Source organism: Chiroxiphia lanceolata, chromosome 8, assembly GCF_009829145.1.
Source record: "Chiroxiphia lanceolata isolate bChiLan1 chromosome 8, bChiLan1.pri, whole genome shotgun sequence".
Lineage (NCBI taxonomy): Eukaryota > Metazoa > Chordata > Aves > Passeriformes > Pipridae > Chiroxiphia > Chiroxiphia lanceolata.
In genome coordinates, this window is record NC_045644.1 from 23890341 (window position 1) to 23910620 (window position 20280).

The window sequence follows — 20280 nt, forward strand, 5'->3', positions numbered from 1 at the left end:
GATATTGGAATTTAGATCCTTCAATCCATACAAAGTTCCTGTTACATCAGGACAGTGCTCCCACAAGTCCTGCAGCTTTCTTTGGGAATTTAAGTACCTCCTATTATAGACAGGAAGAGGAGGTTGAACTGATAATTTAGGATCTGGGTACCAGATTTAGAAAGTAAGAGGAAGACAACTGATCTGTTCACAGGATCTCTAGATTCAGAAAAACCTTAGCTCTACAGAACTCAAAGCATATGAAAAAAGTATTTTTCAGTGTATATAACCAACTATCAACACAAATAAGGGGGGAATACAGAACACAAAATACGAACACACAATTTTATGGTCATAATTAGAACATGTTCTGATGAACTGAAATTGTGTGCATTGGGCTACAAAAGGTTAAGCAATTTCTGCAGCCAAAATGGACAAAAGATGTGATTAGAAGTCCAGAAAGGATTAACAACAGTGTGCTAAAATATTCTTGGCTTAAGTAGCCAGTTTACATTCTGCTGGGGGTTAAAAAAAAAGAAACAAAAAAGTTACTGATGTATCTGACAACTCGGTTTTTCCTTAAAATTTTTTTAAGCTTCATGCTTTGCTTTAAGAGCACAAAAAATTTACCATTTAGAATTCTAGACAATAAAACTATCTAATTTCAGCTTAATTATCAAAAAATCTTAAAATGTATTTTTCTTTCAGTATTCTAGACAATATAAAAAGGTTCAGGAAGTGAAAAAATATTTTTAATTGTTCTGATAAGTTAAGACAATAGTATTTTAAGCTGCTACTGTAAGACAATGTTCTGCTATATCAAACATTAATGTAAAATAGACTCTTGAAACCTCAATGAAACATTCATAAAGAGTTTAATAGAATGGCAGACAATGTGTCTTAAGTCACTGTTACTGTAGTTTTGAAGATCTAAAGATACAGGGGAAAAAAGGTTTACAAGGACAGACATTATAATTTATTAGTCAAGCTAACAGAGATGGAAAACCAATCTTTTGGGGTTACATGAAGAAGGGCTTTACTGTTATTTTTCCAAATAATGCAATGAGTACTTTAAAAAAGTCAATTAGCAAGAGAACAGAACAACAGAGCTGTTACCTTCACTCTCGCCAGGTCATGGGGATTAAGGACTGAACCCTGATAAAATTCCACCTGAGTGAAGTGTCGTTTAAAAAGAGCTTCCAGCTCAAGGTTAGGGGAGATACTGCATTGGGAAGAGGAAGAAAACACAAGCGAAAATGAGAAATCAGCTTCCATAACTGCCCCATTTCCTTCATTTACAAACCCACCCATTTATTACTTCTGCTGATGCTTTTTCTGTGATGTGGCAACAATGTGCAACACTTAAAAGATAAACACTATATTGCTTTCACTTCCTTATTTCTGGCCACAGTGTTTCTGGCTCACTTCATTGTGCTGCTCTCCATGTTCATCCTTTGGCAGTTTCTTACAAATACGAATGCAGGAGTATGGGTGCAAACATCTGAAAACATCCTCTCACAGCTTTCTGCCCAGAATTTATCTAGTAACACAATCATCCGCTCCATGTCCCCACCATTCTCAAAATGGTAGACTGCATGAATAAAAGAGCTCAATGCAAAAATCACTAAAAATCAGAAAAAGAAACCCTCTAGAAATCCTGCAGCTTGTGTGAGCTGCAAATAAAACAGACATAATGATGCTGTGACCTGTCTCATTTCATTTTGCCAGAAACAAAAAAAAAAATTAAATGGATCACAGTCAATTACATAATGTGGCAACAACCTTGTAAATATCTGTTCTGATGCCACTCATTAAAACAGAAGGGATTTAATAGCTTCACAGTAAGTGCATGAGACCTTTGCCATGCCAAATGCTAAATTTAATAGGAAAACAAAACAGATACATGCAAGTATTTGTTGGTGAAGGTACAGAAGAAAGCAGGCACAAACAAGTAGCAAGGTGCTTAACTCCTTTCACATGAATGTGCAGTTTCCTGATTCCTATCACCACGTATTTTCACTGTGGAAATCAAGATCTTCGATTGCCCCTCACAGTCACTTCTTATTATTACAGAGAGAGGGGATGCAAATAAATGATGTAGTTACTGGAGGATATTATCTCTAGTTCAATTTGAAAGGACTAGATGATAAAATTGTGCAAGTGCTGCTGACTCTTGGTTTTCAGCTTCCATTCTTAAATCACCACATATGATTCCTTAACTTTTTAATAATTTTCTTTGACTAAAAGTGCCGAACGTGCTCTGAATGCAAAAGTATTACTCATTCATAGCTAGCAACACTTCTAAACAGATGCCATTCCAGAGCAGAAAAGACCTTTTCATACTGTCTCCTATCACATGGCTTTTTCTAGCAACTTCTCCCCTAAGCATTCCCATTTGATATTGTATTACACATAATGTAGAGCCCGCAAGAAGCAACAACCACCTTCAGACACTTTTCCAAATTCCACACCAGAAAAAGGTAAGGGACTATGTGTATGTAGGTATGTATATATGGGTAAAAGAGCAGTATTGATTATCACTGTGATAAGAATTTAATTTCTATCTTCAACATATCTGTAATGTATCTCATTTATATTAAAATGAAATCCACACCTACATTTTTCTTTTTATAAATACTTTGCAATATGAAATAAACATTTTTCCTAGACAAATCCAAGGTGAAAATGTACTAGCATAAGTTCATATGACATACAGTGTTTTTCTTTAGTTTTACTAATGTTAGTAATTTAGGTAGTTTCTTCATAAATATTTACCACTAAAAAGAATTCTCCCATATATTTTTAGCATTCCAATATTTTTTATTTCATAACTCCACTCCCACTTCAACGATGCATTTAGCTATCTACCTCACAGATGACACGACTGGGTCTGAAGTCTATCTGCTTGAAATACATATACTTAGCAATGTCTTATCAAAAATGTAGAAAACAACTATTTTTCAAAACATATTGTTAATAACAGTAATTGAAAACATTAATTTTACGGTTATTTGGAGCTTGAAAGATTCTCTTCTCATAAAATCAGGCTTAATTTAAAAAGTTTTAGTAATTGATGATAAGACTAATCTTGAAAGATTACTCACTTATGCAGAAAGACGATTTCTACGTTGACATCATCCCTATCCTTGTGCAGGAAGTCCTTCAGGAAGTTGGACACGCTTTCAAGTGTTATGTGACCACAGACAACTATGTGCCTGTCACAGAAAAATCAGAGTTAATCTTGCAAAGAAGGTAATACAAGCAAGCAAGAGAGCAGAAATGGAAAAGATCCTTCTTGACGTTTCTCTAGATTGTATTCCATGAAGTCAGAGAAGGAAAATATCACTTCCAAAAGGTATTTTGCAATTGCAAATATATATATACATTCTCACCATTTGGACATGTTGTATTACACATTTAACAATAAGTGGTATCAGTCATATATAAGTTTATACACCATGTTAACCAGCCCTTCTCAAAGGCATATTTCTTTATTTTACACATCTCTCTCCACATTTTTACCTCCTCTAATGAGATTTATTGGTCAATTTTTTGGTTTATGACAGGAAATCTCAATATTTTTCTACAGCTGAAGCAGATATTTATGCCAATGAAGGCAGTGCAAAGATTGTCAATTATAGGTCATAAGCAGTAAAAAAGAAATATTTTTCCTACCATAACTCCTAGAAAGAAAATATTTTACAATAAGAAGTCATTACTTATTTCACCATTGCAGCAGATTGCTTAGAAAATCAAAGTTTGCATAGATTGAGATGTCACAAAGGTTTCTACTGCTCCACATTTTCATTACTAGATGTAGCTGACCATGGAAGATGGAAGCACAACATATACCTACATACACATTCTTGAATTCTATATCTTAAATTCTGAAAGGCTGAAGGAAAGGCCTAGGAAATTGTACCCTTCCTGACTTAAGGGATCTTTGCTCCCTTATTATTGTAAAAACAAAGTCTAAAAATTTATGATTAGAATATCCCAAAATGTCTCACAATTTCCTTCATGGAAAAAAAATAAAATCCAGCTTCTATTACTGTCACGGCTTTAAGACAGTTAGTGACTTTTTTTATGCCTATTGCTAATACTTCTAATAACCACATTGCTCACAGAAGTCAGGAAGAGGGAAAAGGTGGCATAGATGCCATTTTCGGAGTAACAGAAAATCACCTTCATTACTGTCATAAAGTCTATGCACAAACACACAATTCTGCACTTGTTTGGCACTTGAACTACTAAATGCGAAGCAAAGTAATTCCAAGGATAAGAAGTAGACCACCCAAGTCTCAGCTACTTCATAATTCTTCTGTGGAAAACTCAGTAGTACAGAAACCTCATTGTCGGGAAACAACAAATAATATGTAGCAGCAATGATTACCTATGTAATGGACTATAATAGGAGTCTTTCCTTGCTTCATGATTTGATCCTTGATGAAATGTGTGTGAAAAGTACACCGAACTCATTGGAAAAGGGATAACTACGCAGAACAAATCAATAGTAATAATATGCACCATGCAGTGAAAACTATCACTGTCAGGTACTGTTACTTTTGCAGTGTCTCTGACAGTGACTAGAAAAGCAAAACACGATAAACTGTTATACCAGTCCAGCAGACCTCGTGATATTGTTTACTACCATCATTTTTCTGGCATAGCACAGTGTTAAACATTTATATAGAAATATGACAACATTGCTTTTGAATGAGCTCTTAATGACAGCACCAGGACTCAAATGCAATTTTAGAAATAGCAGTAGTCTAAAACTTCAATGGTTTCATTCTATTTAATAGGTAAGAAATCCATGTCTATAGGAGACTATGAATGTTTATTGTTAAACTAACTAATAGTGTCTGCTTTGCTTTTTTTTCTTTTTTAACAGAAGTTTTAGGTGCAGTAAGTGCACAAAGCACAAAGTCCTTGGACTGTAAACACTTAAAACCACAAAAAACCCTGAGTTAAAGCCTTCCTGTTTTATGGGGTGGTAGACACAGTATCAGAAAACAAGATGTAAAATATATCAGGTCATCCTTTCTTCTTGGTGCAAGAGGTTTCTTCTGGGAGCTTTGCAAATTGGCAGAGTTTCCAGTAGGCTCTGCACTGCCTCTATTAGCCCTACCAGAAGCACTCTTTCTCTGTTTCCCTAATGGTCAGTCGCCTGAATTGCCAGAGACAGGCATTCATGTGTGTTATTGCACTAAGGGTATAAGTAATATATCAATGTAAATGGAAAACCAGGAAATTTCAGATTCTGAAGAAATGTTTAAAACCTTAGTAGTTTACTAGATCTAAATTCTGAACAGACTGTGTTTGATACACTACAGTACAGTAACCTACTGTAACCTACTGGGAAGCTCCTAGTGTGTAAACCCATCTAGCACCAAAAACCTCAATGGTCCAAGAAAATCATAAATAGCAGCTAAAAATATTAATTTATATTCCTTATACTGTCTGCACACATTTTCCAAGATGACAGATTTTAAACTACAGGTATTGTTTTCTTCAGATGTTTCCAGCTATTACTAATCAAGAAACTGAACTTTCCATTTGCATAGTTGAAGCATTGGTTTTGGTAGTAGAAATAATTTCCCATGGTAGGGAACTCCTTTGTACAGATCCTGTGCTGCTGGCTTTAGCAGAATCTCTTCCTGAGTGCTCTTCTGATACACTGCATTCCCGTGCAGAAAATTTATTTCCTTCTTGGCTGATTTCACTTAATATTGGTTCTTTTCTGTCATTGATTAGAATACACATTTTTAAAGTATGGTTGTGCAACCCAAAATACTGCATTGCAGAAGAAATCATCATAGTATCAAAAGACTACAAGATAATTCACACTATAAAATACCTCTAGAGGTTATTTACCACAAAAAACTCCTGCTAAAAGCAGATGCAATTGGTACAATCCTGTTATGACTCTCACTGAGTAGGGATTCATAGCAATCTGCTACAGTGAAAATAAAACATTTGCCTGCCAAAAAATCTTGCATTTGGGCATTGGAGCTAATTCCTTTTGAAGTGTTGGAAGGCATCTGCACTATGGTTTCATTTTTTATTCTGATTTAGAACTGGGCATGATCTATTCTTCTCTTCTTTGCTGTTCTTATAATGTGCAGGGCAGTGTTCTGAACAGTGACTGCAACTAAACTTCCTGGCTTTCAAACAGTATTTTCTGATGAGATATTTGCATTAATTTTTGGTTGAAAACCCCCACCAATAAAACCTTTCTCTAACATAAATTATATTTTTTGCTTAGAAGTAGACGATATTGAAAACAGATTTCCTACTTGCCCACAGAGAGTTTTTAGGTACATTATTTAAGAAAACTTGGAGAGCTTCTATTGTTCCAATCTGTCCTGTATATGATTTAAAGATTTATAACTTCCTCTGTGTGTTTCAATAACCATTCCCTTCCCTTTTTTTTTTACCACCCATTTTTTTCCATGCACTGAGACTTTAAGTAAAGTCAACTTTTTTGTTGTGAAAAAGAGTTGGTTAGTAGAAAAACATTGTATGAAAAATATTGGGTCAAACAAAATGTCTAACATCTGCATTAAGCTTTTTCTTATTAAAAGGCTCAAAAGTAATACTTTATTGTGCTTTCAATTTTTTTTTATTCTTTAAAAAACAAAATTTAGACTTTTCCTTACCATACTGAAAAACACGATTTAGGAATTTAGACATTTTTATTACTGATATGTATTTAGGAGGACTAAAGTTTCTGTTAAGTAATAGTTGCCATTGGTATCATGTATTAGAGGTGAAACTGCTTTAATATATCAATGGGAGTCCATATTACCAGACTGTGATGCTGCAATAGAAATCTTTTACAAAGAATCAAAAGCTTATCAGGAATAATATTCTATCAGCAAAAATGGACTAATCCACTCTCTCCCATATATATTTATCATCCTCAAAATTAATTTGAGAAATATGAAAAACTACGAAAATATTTCGAATACAAAAAATTAACACAGTTGTACACAATTTTGTACACAGATGTACACAACTGTGATTCTACACAGCTGAAATTCCCTACAGTACCTAATTTTTTTCCTACTCCAGTACTGACATAATGATACATTTGCTAAAAATACTCTAGCTTCTTATAAAGTAAACAAAAAATGGTGATATAGTATCCTAAGTTACCACAGATACAAACTATTTCAGTAAGAAAAAAAATGAAATAAGCAAAAGCTAAAACATCTAGATTTCTGACATGAGATAATTGAGAGCATACACTTAATCCATGTAAATAGCACTGTAAATGAAAACAGATCCACTGTGAATGGGATTCTTTACAAATGATCTTTGCATGCTTCTTCCTTCAGAGGATACAATACAAAAGGCAAATCTTTTGCCTGTTTATTTTGAAAGAAATTATATCCATTTTATTGGAACAAGTATAAAGAACTTGAAAAAATTCGCTCCAACTAGTCTGTCACAATAAATCAAGTTTAATAAATACAAAATTCTCTTCAGTTGAATACTTGGTGTTCACTTGTCAAGTAACTAGAAGAAGTGTGGTGCATCTAGATGTCTCTCTATATTTATATCAAATACATATGTTCAGATGTCTTCCTGGTCTTTCTGCTTAGCATTCTGATTGTTCCTTCATCTATTGACCATCTAAATTCTTTGTGTATATACCAGTAGCAGACTGCTGCGGCTGAAGTAAACAGGTTCTTGTAAAGTCTAACAGGCTTTGCTCAAAAAAAGGATGGGTCTCAGACTCACCTACTTATTAAAAAAGAAAAAAATTAATAAATGTTAACAGAGACTGTGTATACATGGTCTGGTTGTTTATCTGTTAGTGATATGCAGTCTTAAACATAACAGTTTACAATGTTTCCAGCCACTTGTGTTTTTCATGGTTTACCTATCATTACTCAAGATTCTGTTAATTCAGCTCAAAACTTTATGCATGTGCTATGTGTCTTTCTCTTATTTCAATATAAACTCCTCTCTCAGATTAATACTGCTAGAGTAATAAGTGCTGTGTAGTCACAATTTGAAGTTTTTCTCTTTTTTTCACAGAAGACTTGAACCCAAGGATGATGGTCCTCTAAGGATCAATTATTTAGCCAATGTGTATAGTTAGCCAGAATAATATGTTATAAAATCATAACCTTTAAAAAAACTTGCCTATGTATTGCATATATAAAAAAAGCAAAGGCTTTTTAAATGAGAACCACTCATTTAAAATGGACACTTTTGGACTAGAAAAAGACAGAGCAGATTAATTTTTAAAAAATAACTCCAGTGGACAGGAAATTACAATGTGGTACTACTGAAACTTTTTGTGTTAGTCATTTGTATCCATGAAGAGAGAGCACAAAATACTCTGAAAACAAGACATGGCAGTTGCAAAAAAAAATATTCAACTCTAAGCTTATTTCTCAATCTGATTCTCCCATTAGGTTCTATAAATTTTCTAGTACAAAGGACATTAAGGTAGAAAATATTAAAGGATATAGCACATTGACTGTCAATTGTATAAAATCTCAGCAACTTTAACATTTCTTCTCCTACAACTGTTTGTTTCATTATTCTCTTTACTTCTGAAGGATTAATAATTTCAAAAGTGTTGAAGTCACCAAGAAGCAAAAAGCATTGACTTTCAAATATGTATCAACATTTAAAGTATATAAGCACCTGACCAGATAGTCACAGGAGATGTGACTGCAGTATGTGAGAACATGTCTGAGGCACCTTTAATATCTGTGAATTGGACCTGAGAGCTTCAGCTGTCAACTTCTTAGGAACCAGAGCGAACTCATGCAGCCTATACTGAAGTTGCTGTGAGTAATTCTAAGAGAAACTATCTGTTCTTTCCAACAGGTTCCATGCCTTTGGATTCTCTTAAATGGTGAGTAAAGAAAAAGGGATTAGTTAGTACCAGGAAATGCTCAAACAGCTACACTGAGTATATGGTATACGGTATAGATCAGTGGAACAACACTGGGTCATACATAAGATTAACACAAATGGGAATTGTTAATGTCAGCCATTTGAAAGTTACTTCTGATGTAAATATTAAGTTATTTTGTGACCAATATAAGTATGTGAAATTAAGAATCAAGAAGGAATCCTTTCAAATACTCTTAAACATAAAACTGGTAATGAGTGACAAGCACACAATACCCTAATGAGCTGTGAATTATTACAGCTATGATACTATATAAAGTGTGCTTATACAAATCCAGATTTCAGTCTTGCTCGGTGAATACTGGTGGAGTGTCACTGGCAACCTTTAAATATCAGAAACTGTTTGTGAAGCACAGAGAAACAGTATAGAAGAATTCACTTACATGGGGCCTCAAATATTTTATGGCCACCTAAGTGAGATCTTTCCTAGAGAACAGGCTGACAGAGTGCATTTCAGATACTTTAACCCAGGATGAAGAGCATACTCCTTTGTTTAAACTGTACATTAGAGCTTGCATCTAAGTCTGTTTGTAATGGCATGCTATCATGTGATTCATGCTAGGCTGCTTTGCTTATTTAAACTCCTTTGCTCTGCTACAGATAAATGAGTTTATCTTACGTTTTCATGGTATAAGGAATTGCACAATGTTTGTCTATAAAGTAAATTAAAATTTAATATTCTTTGTTTGATGCATACCTCTGAATCTGCAATAATAAGATGAAAGCACAGTGATTTGTTTCTTCCAGGGTCTGGATTAGTTAAGAGGCTTCCACAGTAGCTTAAAGTAAAGGATGAATATTCATCCTTTCCTTCAGTCTTCGTGGTAATATTATCTAGAGTATTTCTGCTTTCATGAAAAATACCACAGCATTTAGGCATAACAGAGCTCAGAAAGAAATAAGTGAATAGTTCAATATAAACAGAAGTAAAACCTCTTAAATAGCATGCACAAGGAGTCCATACTGGAAAGCTTACAGTAAAATACAGGAGTAATCTACACCTCCAGCACTAGCATCTCAGTTGCAAACAGGCCTTAATCTACTGTTCTAAGTAGATTAACTCCCTTCAAACTCTGGACTTCATTCTTGTAATATTTTGTGTGGTAGATATCACACATACAAAACACCCTGCTCTTTTGAAAACAAATCACAGTATTTTCTGTTAAATACATCGCTTTCTCCCACCATTACTCATTTTCAAACCACCTTACGTGTTTTTACGTGCTCAAAGACTCAAAAAATAATTAGATCCTTTGTAAGCAAAGTGGGAGTTAGGAATGGCTTTTAAGATTTTTTAGCATTTCATCCATGACCAGAGCCAATGCATTTCTATCCACAGAAATCAACTCAAAATGTCATGACTCATTTTCTGCAACAAAACCTGAGTGAAAGCAAAAAACCTCTAAAACTTGCTGATCAATTAATGACTTCTGCCATCTCACTTTACACTCATTGGAAGGTACACAGTCACGGACTGTGTAGTTTGTAGAATATGGAAGATCAGCAGATTTATAAACCAGATTCAGTCTTTCTTGGATCAAAATTTGGACAGCAACAATTGCTGTTTGATGCCAAATCCAAAAGGTTTTTTTTAAGGTTTAGGAAGAGACAAAGAATTTTTACAACTTTAACTAGAAATATAAAATAAGTGCTGTTATTGTGAGCTCAAATATACATTTTTATGTCATAAAAATGTTATATGTCACTTCCCACATTTCCTTTCTTACTTTCACAAGAATAGATATAGTGTAATAAGCACATGAAATTAAAAAGAAAAGTTTGTCCTATTCCTTCTATCTGTCAGTCTATTTAACACTCATCAGATTTTCTTTATCACTAAGTGAAACTTCATTTGAAACAGTGGGATTAGAAGAATGGTTAGCAGATGGGAAATAGAGACATCCCTGGGGATCATAATGTAATCCATGTCACATTCTCTTATTACATTCTCATACCACTGAAAAAATAATATCTTACATATTGTATCGAATTATTTAATATAATAATCTAATGTCACTTTCTTTGGAGCTATGCCTCTCATTACTGCAGCAAATGGATCTTTGCTTTGGATAAGCCTTAAATTTTTTTTTCTCATTTTTAATGAAATTCAAATGTCTAATGAGCCCAAGATGGTCTGTCAACTTAAATTATCTGTTTTTCTTTCTGTTTACCATATCTATCTGTCTACAGTTTTTATTTTTCTCTGTGAAGTTTAGTTATTGGATCCCATGTTTCCTTCTGGAAGGAATTTCTAACAGATGATTATTCCCGCTGATATGTTGATGATTTGCTAATTTATGGCTTGTAAATTTAAGAAATCTGAAGAAATCTCTGGGAAGCAGAGCAGATCATGAGAGAAGAGAAATGAGGTTTTAATAGCTTATACAGTAAAGTACTGTGATTTCATTAAAATACAGTTTTTAATCCTACATATTAACTACAATAATGCATCTGGATTTTTTTTAAGTTTTTTGAATATGTAACAAAGTCTAGCATAAACATTTACTATTGTGCCAAGGCAAGAAGTTTATATATATGTGGACAGAATCACAGAATGGTTAAGGTGGGAAGGGGCCACAGCAGGTCCTCTGGTCCAACCTCCCTGCTCAAGCAGGTCATCCCTCTCTCTGCCAATATGGAAAGTTCTACTTTCTGCGTTCCTAAAGGGCAGAATTTGATAACAGTTTTACATGAAAAAGGCAAAAATAATTTAGTCCATGGAATTAAAAATCATTAATTCGATTATCCAGTCTCTCTGAGTTCATCAGTTTACAAATGCTCTTTCCATATGCTTTCCAGAGCTTTGTGCAGGCTGATCTATAGGCTAATATCTTCAACTGGAAAATATTTCACAGAATTAAAATCCAGTCTGATCATGTAAACACATGAATACAGAAATGAAACAAGAACAATCTTGATTCTCAAGTAAACTAGTAAATGCAGAATAAAATTTTAATTATAAATTAGTAGAGGTAAAACAAATCTGGATCTTTAACCAAATTTCATACTGCACCTCAGTAATATGAATATTATAAACAAATAATCAAAATAAACTTGATTTAATTTTTTTTCTTAAAAGACATAACACAGATGATCTTGTAAGTACTATTTTGGCTGGAACTGAATGTATAAGTTCCAAATATCAAAAAAAGAGTGCTATAGCATAAATCTACTTATCCAAACCCAAGACTTTCTTGAAGAAAAGCCCCACCTCATAAGACTTATAGCCTGAACTTTATAGCTAACAGCTTAGTTGGAGTAATTCAGGAAATCATCCAGAGACAAAATGATCACTGCCCCTTCCAGTCTTCCAGAGGTATGAATGCATGAACAAACCTGCAGGTTTATTGCTATACTCTAAACCCAATAGTCTTTCAGCTGTGCTGATGGTGGCAGATACCTTTCCATCCTTCTATGGTACTTCACTTTAGAAATATCACTTCAAAATGATCCTTGAATACTAACTTGTGAATTCCTCAGATAGTTTACAGAAAAAGCCTAAACAAAGTCAAATCAAAAGCTTTAAAAAGAAAAGAGTTAATTATAGATAGGGTGTAAGGAAGCACTTGCTGGTCTCAAAATTTTTAAGAAAAATGGCTAAGAGGAAATATCATTGTAAAGAATATTATATGCAATACCTACTTTGTAAAAAGTATTTCCTAAAATGCAAAATCATGTACTACAGAATTCATCCAGGGAAAAAAACAGGAAGGAGAAACAGTAGTGACTGAATTGCTCATCAGAGAGAACAGAAAAGCTATGTAGGATTCAATGTGGAAAATACTGAAAGACATCACTGGTAACCTAAGATACCTCCTTAGTTGTGTTTTTTGTAATATTTCTTTGTAAACTTTCTTACATGTCCGATTGCTCTTTATGTCTGAATTTTGTTTACCAGTTATGACTTAGTTTTTTATATACGTATATTTATTATCAATTATTTTCTGTCTTGTAACTACAGCCTGGTTTTCTCTGTATCATTTGTATTTAGTGATGACTATAGCAAGAAGCAATTGTTTGTCTGCTCTGTGTATAACTAAACTGAGAAGGCCAGTTTTGTTTGTCTACTGATCATCTGATTCTGGTGTATCAGGGCACACAGTAAAAACAATACAGTGGCTTCTGATGAGCTGAAGAAGAAAAATGGTAAAAAAGCAGCTGTTTAGCAGTAATGTCATTACCTACAGAGCAACTCTCATTGTTTATAAATTTGTAATTCAAGACAAGGATTGTTACCTTTTTTTTGGTAATTTTTTTTTTGTTCTAGATTGTAATTCTGCCAAATTGTACCCTAGTTGTCCTTAAAGCCGTGTTTTTAGTCTCAGTCACATTTTGTATAGATGTATTGGTATAAAATTTTGGTATATATGCAACAGTGAGTACTGCTGTTTATTTGGCAGTTTATTCAATCAAAGACTATAAAAAAATACCTGTTATGTATTTTATGAGACTCTAGAACTCACTACAGTAATTCTACAAAGCAGAAATTATAATTTAAATTTAAAATTTAAAAAATTCCCTGTGGACTTTCATAACAAAACTAACCTAGTATCTAGAAGGTTTAACCAGTAATAACTGCATAATATCCACAAACTACTTCTGTTTCCAAAGTCTGTATGTATGTGTCTCATCTAAGAGAGAAGTAAGATTCTTTATTGTGCCAAATGCATCCTATATTGTTTATGAGACCTTCGGGGACTTTATGGGCTGAAAAGCAAAATGAAATGTGAGATCAAACTTATTGGTGTGTTGGTTATTTCTCTTCTAAGTGGAGTTTGTATCAAGAATTCTTATGCACTCATTCTGGCTGCTTTGACAGTTACAATTCCATAGAAAGGCTCTCCTTAGTATTAAAGTCACACAGTGCAATCCTCAAAACACATGTAATCATCTGTTGATTTTAACTTACAACCTAATGTTTAATAGCCATAGAGAAACATGTTATTCCACACACACGGAGTTCACAAGGCAGCATGTATAAACAAATATATAAATGCTACAAAGCAGATTCCACGTATTTTTGTATTTTGTAGAAAGTTTAAAAATATACACATTTGTTATTTTAAGGGCTGAAACTATATCTTTCACCAAAATTCAGCTGTTTTCATATTGTACGTGTATTTAATTTTATCTGGAAACTTTCTGACAATAGAAATAGAAAAACTGTAGTTTCGCATTATGTTTACTGCCAGAATCTATGCTTGGTTGCTCAGCTAAAGACCTCATATTGCTAATTACTACCACATGCCTGTATCTCACGCAAAGGAAAACTTATTGGTTCTGACAATCCATTCTCTCAACACTGAATTCCAAATGAAAACTTAAATTTTGGCCAAACATAACATTTCATCAATCTTGTTCTACTGACTGCAAAAGCAACATCAAACAAGGGGTGATAATGGCTTTTTACTGTGCTGTTCCCAAGCTTAGATTCTCTGATGAAAGACCCACACGAGCAAAGGACATCTTTAAACTACTTTGTAATTAATATTTGAGCTGGAAAACAATGCATAAAGTAAATTGAACAGTTTGTATGCTGGTGACAGAGCTGAGTTTCAAACAACAAATTATATGAGCAGTACAGATCAGCAGAAAAAGCACTGACAACAGAGTGAGATAAAAACAAACAGATAGTGCAAATAAAGAAAGACAAAAACAAAAGGTGAAAAAATAAAATTAAGCAAGCCCCAAAGCTAGCAGAAGCCTGTAATCTGATGCTGAGTTTTTCAGGATGTGGGGTTCTGACTGAAGATCAGGTCAAAATTTAGAGACATCTGAGCAATGCTGGGTACTAGTGACAATGTAGAAGGGGAGAGACTAAAACTGTATGTAAAATAGTTTTTAACCATATACCCCTCTGCTATAACTCCTCTGGAGCTTGAAAAGCAGAGGTATATGTTCTCTATTTGAAAAACCTACTCTTTGAGAAATGAAGCATTACAAATATGAATCTGAGTCTATGAAACTATGCCACAAAAAAACATTTTTGGAAATTCATTATACTACTCTTTCTCAGAAATAAATCAAGGCATTTTACTAGTCTGGGTAAGTGATGGAAGTTTCCAACACTGGTGTTTACAGTTTACCCTAGGCATTTGAGGATATCTCAAAAAATGCAAGTATTGAAGTCTACTGTCTAATTGCTTGAATATTATTGAACAGACAATAGTATTCTAATTCTAAAACTTTGATTTATCTACTCAGTGATGTAAAACAGTACTCTAGAATTATCTCTGTGGGCCATTTACAGTCTCTGCTACGCAGAGAGGAGAAACAACTCGATTAAACCATAATCCACTTTAATAAAGTGTTTCAGGGTGGTGATTTCAGAGAAACAAAGTCAAAAAATTTCTTAAGGAGAGAGAAAAGTAATTAGATGCATTTCTTGCAGTACCTTCTTTATTTTATATGAAAAGGGCCCTCTGTATGACTAGTCTTTCAGGGCAAACATATCTCTACCACTGAATGTCACAATGATATGTAATGAAATGAAAGATGGCAACATTAAAGGTGATACTGTGCTAGTTCACACTACATCACCAAGTACATCTAGTTCAGTAATGGCTATATCCCAGCAGGTCTAGATGCTGGGAATGCCAGAAAGAGCTGGTTTTAACTTGGTCATGAAAACAAAGAGGTTTTCAACAGAAACATAATGAGCTAATGTGGTCCAATAAAATTTAACCTTTGCCACCAGGCAAAAACAGTGGGTTTTATGGGTTTGGTTTTTTACCAAACTATGTTTATATTAAGGCTACTGTCTGCTCTTCTTAGGGTAAGTTTTTTACAGTGTGTGGAGGAGAATTGCTTTAAAATCCCTGGTCATAGATCCTAAAATGATGAGTGTTTGCAATATCCATAGGAAGTGAAAAGAAGATCCATGAGAATCTGCTGATGGAACACTGAGAAACAGGGCTATTAGACTTCTTACATAGTCAGTCCAACAGAATAAACCGGTCAACTTAAATCTCCTATTTTACACTCCAGTAAAACCGATTCTTCTAAAGAACTGAAAATCATGTGAATTATCATTGCATTTAGTTAAGAGATAAACCACACGATAATTTGATGCCCAAAACAGTTAAGTGACAACTCAACCTTGTTCCAGAAGCTAACTGCATATGTAATAGCAGCACATACGTTAGATATGTTAGTGCAGTCTTAGTGGTATCCAGGTTCTCTGGAAGTAGGGACAAAATGTTGTGACTTGTACCATAGCATAGCCCAGGTCTCTAATTATAGTGTGACAACTCTCCAGTGGTAACATCTGATGTCAAAGAATACAGCCCCATAGGCTGTGAATCAGCTATTACCACCTTCAGGGGCTCTTTAGAGTCACACAACCACACCTGGTCTTTTTTGACTTACTTTCTGCCTCGAGTTGAGTTAAAAGTTCCGCCGTATTTCTTCCGATTAAGGATGAGAGCAGCAATTTCTGGCACGTAGCGAGCAAACATTGCCTACATGCATGAAACAAAAACACAAAAAAAAAAAGAAAATGGCATGCAGAGAGTGTTCTACTGCAGCAGAGGCAGCAGAGCCTCTTGGGATACTTACTTTCTTCCACTAACCGCACTATAGGAACCACCATATTTCTTGCGGTTTCCTATTAACTCTATGATTTCAGGGACGTAGCTGGCAAACATGGCCTAAGAAGAAGATAGGAGACAGAAGAAAAGACTAAAAAGAGAGGCCAAAGAAAGGGGGATGATGAATATTTTCAGAAGATATATATTTTTAAGATCTAAAAATGCAAAAGAATTAGATCTATGCAGTTGTTTAAAAAGAAAATTTAAAAAAATGTAAAAGTTCTTATCAAACAAAACAAGAGGGTTCAATGTAAAAGTTGGTCTTGGAGAAGGTGCACGCCTTATAAATAAAGAAAATGGTCAAAAGAGGAAAAATAGACACACAAAACAAAACAAGAACAAAATTAATTCAAACTGGTATCTAATCACAAAAAGCAGTTATGTCTATTTCTTCCTGAAGAAGGGAGGGGGAAAAAGCTATCCAAGCCCCAATGCAAAAAAAAATCCAAAACCAAGTATTATCATCACTGTTACATTTCTGTTTTAAAATACAGACTTTCCCCCCCCAGTATTAGAATTTAAAAGAAGGCAAAACCAAGATGGAATCAGGGGTTATTTCCCCATCAAGAAACAAAAAAATCAGTCCCCCGCCCTCCCCAAAAAAAAACTTTTCCAGAAGTTGTTGGGTTTAGAAGGATTAGAATAACATGTGATAGAAAAAAGGTTTTGAGGAGAAAATAAAAAATATTCTGCCATGTTTTGTCCAACAAACATCTTCCTTGTGGCTGGATACTTCGAAGAGCTACTGCCATTTGACATGATCTTTGTCTTTGTATGTCAATGATCAGAGATGGGAATGCATATATTTAATGCTCATATTTATGTGTCTTATATATGGCATTCATAACACTAGTTATATACATATCACCTCTGTAAGATGTATGTATATGTGAAATCATTATGAGAGGGTAACAATACACATATGTATGTATGTGCACAATCTATATTAGTCATCCATAAAGCACTTACCTTGAAATATGTAAATATTAAAATAAACTTTGCTGTTTTAGAGAACAATATTGCTACAATTCCTATAATATTATTAATGCTGACACATAGTAGAAAAGTTGACATAAGACAATTAGTAACTTGGATGCTATTTACATACAGGACAAAGAACACAAGAATCCTATAAAAGGATCCTGATTATTGTCATGTGATAAATTGTGAGTTAAAATTGCACTACATGACATGAAAAGATGTTTGAAATTAAAGAGAATGTGGTTTGCCATCATCTAGATCAGGCAAGCTGCTCTTTAAGGCAGTCCAAAGCCACAGTGTTTGTTGGAATTCTGGGAAGGAACACAGAAGGGTGGGTAGGACATCTGAAACCGCAAAGTGCCTTTAAATATCAATATCAGCCTCCAAAAAAATGCACTACAGTCAGCCACTAAAACACAGAGGACTATAAATAACGTTATAAGTTGAAATATTAAGGCACTTCATGTATTCACATGCATTACTCATTTAAAGGAATTAGAAAAATTCTGACTAAACTGGACTAATTTGACAACCTCTGCCAAGATATTTATCTACACAAAAAAGGGCATATTAAACATATTTGAATGTTTTAAAATTAATTTTAGTTTTACTTAATTACAACATTGAGATATACCAGATCAAGTACTAAGGTAGCTGGAATGATAGGAAGAATTAAAAAAAAAGAGTTTTTACCAATCCCCCAAGAATGAAGAAGACCATGAAAAGGCGACCAAGGGTTGTTTTTGCATAAACATCTCCATAGCCAACAGTGGACATTGTAACCATCAGTAAATAAACACATTCCCAATACGTTAGCGGTTGATTATTTTGGAAGTTTTCCCATGGATCCCCTGAGTTCTCCACCTAAATGTAAAAGAAAACATACAATGAATTAATAGAATTGTATGCCAAATTAAATCTAACCATATATGCATGTGAGTGTATATATACATATAATATGGCATATAATATAAACTCTGAATCCCTTTCTGTGATTTATTTTGAACAAATGCAGAACCTGACCCTGTCCCAAATATAGCACTACAATTCTTTTGCCAATTTACATAGCCTTTCCACTCAAACTATTTATGGAAAGCGTCTTTTCCATTCACCACTACTAATGTGGTTAGGTGAGTTCATTTTAAAAAAATTTCTTTAGAACATTTTCAGAGTGCAACTTATGTATAATGCAATTATACTCCTTAATGTTTTTGTTTTAAAGGACTATGTAGCTATTAGGCATTACTGACATGTTTAGTGATACACTATTACTTTTTCAAAAAGCCAGCTGCTGTTGTGACAAAATTATAAATTTATCAGTGGGAAAAGAGCATGCCCTTTAAAATTTGTTCCACAGTAAAAGGCTGAAGTTTGAGTATTCCTACAGTAGAATAAAGAAACTTACGCTGAGAAGCAAAGGGGGGGAAAAATCCAAATCCTAGAAAATAGCATTCCCTCAGTCTTGATGTAACTTTTAAAGGATGGGAGGGGTTTTGCGGTTTTGTGTTTAAAAATAGAAAAAGCAATTGTTTCTGTGATAGAAATGTGATATTTGCTCAGAGGAGTGTAAAAATATGGTCCTGTGTGAATGAGAAATATATCAGAAATAAAAACATCCAAAATCTTGGTGCATCTTTATAAGAGTGAAAATTAAATGACCGATATATCAAGAAAATAAATATTTTGAATTTAATCTTATGCAGCTGGATGCAGCTCAAGTTAATTCAAGTGAAGTCAATGAAATTGCTCCAGACTGACATCAATATCATTAAATTTTATTACTAGTCCAAAACATTCCTTAATAACTTATTACTACTAGCAGCTCAAAATTTTCCTGATTCTAAGTTGATCATAAAATGTACTTAAAGGACAACCACTTAATCACATTTTATTATATTTACCAAACAAATCAGTAAAAGTTACTAGTTTAAAACACTCACTTGACATATACCTATCGTTCATACGCATATTCACATTTATGACCTCGTGTAGTTCTATACTATCTTACATTTTTCAGGTATTATTAAGTGCAGAATAGAAATCTACTACAAAAAAACTGCGTTGTCAGTGACTGAAAGCTACACCTAAACAATCTGAAATTTAAAACCAAAAGACAAGGAAATAATCTCTAAACAAATCGCTATCCAGAATGTTAGCAATCCCATTGCTTCTCGTGGAAATACAGAACTGTGCGCCTCTGACACAACCATGGATTTCCCAGGACCTCTGTCTCGCTCCAACTCTGCCAACCGCCCCCAGGAAGCGCTCGCCGGAGTTCTTTGGGAAGCACTGCCACCTCCTGGTAAATTGTCCTCTGTTGATGTGTTAAGGGATTATACAGAGCAAGGCAATTGCAGGAAATAAAGTAGCTCAGAGAGCAGAAGATCCATGATAAAAAGTCAATGAAGTACTTTCAAATATACTTACCAAATGTATGAACCCAGCTGCTGTCAGCCACGTGCTGATAAATATAGAGCACAGATTCACTAGCTTGATGGAATTACTGAAAACAAACAAAACAAATAGGAACTTAGACTAGAATTTGTCACACATTTTCTGCACATACCTGTATGAAACTGCATACTTCAGACTAAAGAATCTGATTATTATTTCCAAAGACAAACAGACTCACTAAAAAAACTTAATCAAAAGCTCACACAAAATATATATTATTTTGTCTTTGCAGAGTTCACATTTTCATCATTTAGACAGCTTGAAATGAAAGTTCCCATGTATGAGAGCAGTGGGTATGGCCACCTCTGTACTCATAAACAAACTAATAGAAATAATG

The 20280-nt window shown here is 34.1% G+C and overlaps 1 protein-coding gene across 36 annotated transcripts in view; it reads right to left on the reverse strand.

Moving 5' to 3' along the window:
* KCNMA1 (potassium calcium-activated channel subfamily M alpha 1) overlaps window positions 1-20280 on the reverse strand; it is a 463622-nt gene that overhangs the window by 139363 nt on the left and 303979 nt on the right. For all 36 annotated transcript variants that reach the window (XM_032695589.1, XM_032695577.1, XM_032695576.1 and 33 more), the window contains 5 exons: window positions 19917-19992; window positions 18183-18353; window positions 16477-16568; window positions 3084-3194; window positions 1096-1201 (listed from right to left, as the gene is read on the reverse strand). In XM_032695589.1, the coding sequence (XP_032551480.1) occupies window positions 1096-1201; window positions 3084-3194; window positions 16477-16568; window positions 18183-18353; window positions 19917-19992 (556 nt within the window). The remainder of the gene's footprint in view (window positions 1-1095; window positions 1202-3083; window positions 3195-16476; window positions 16569-18182; window positions 18354-19916; window positions 19993-20280) is intronic.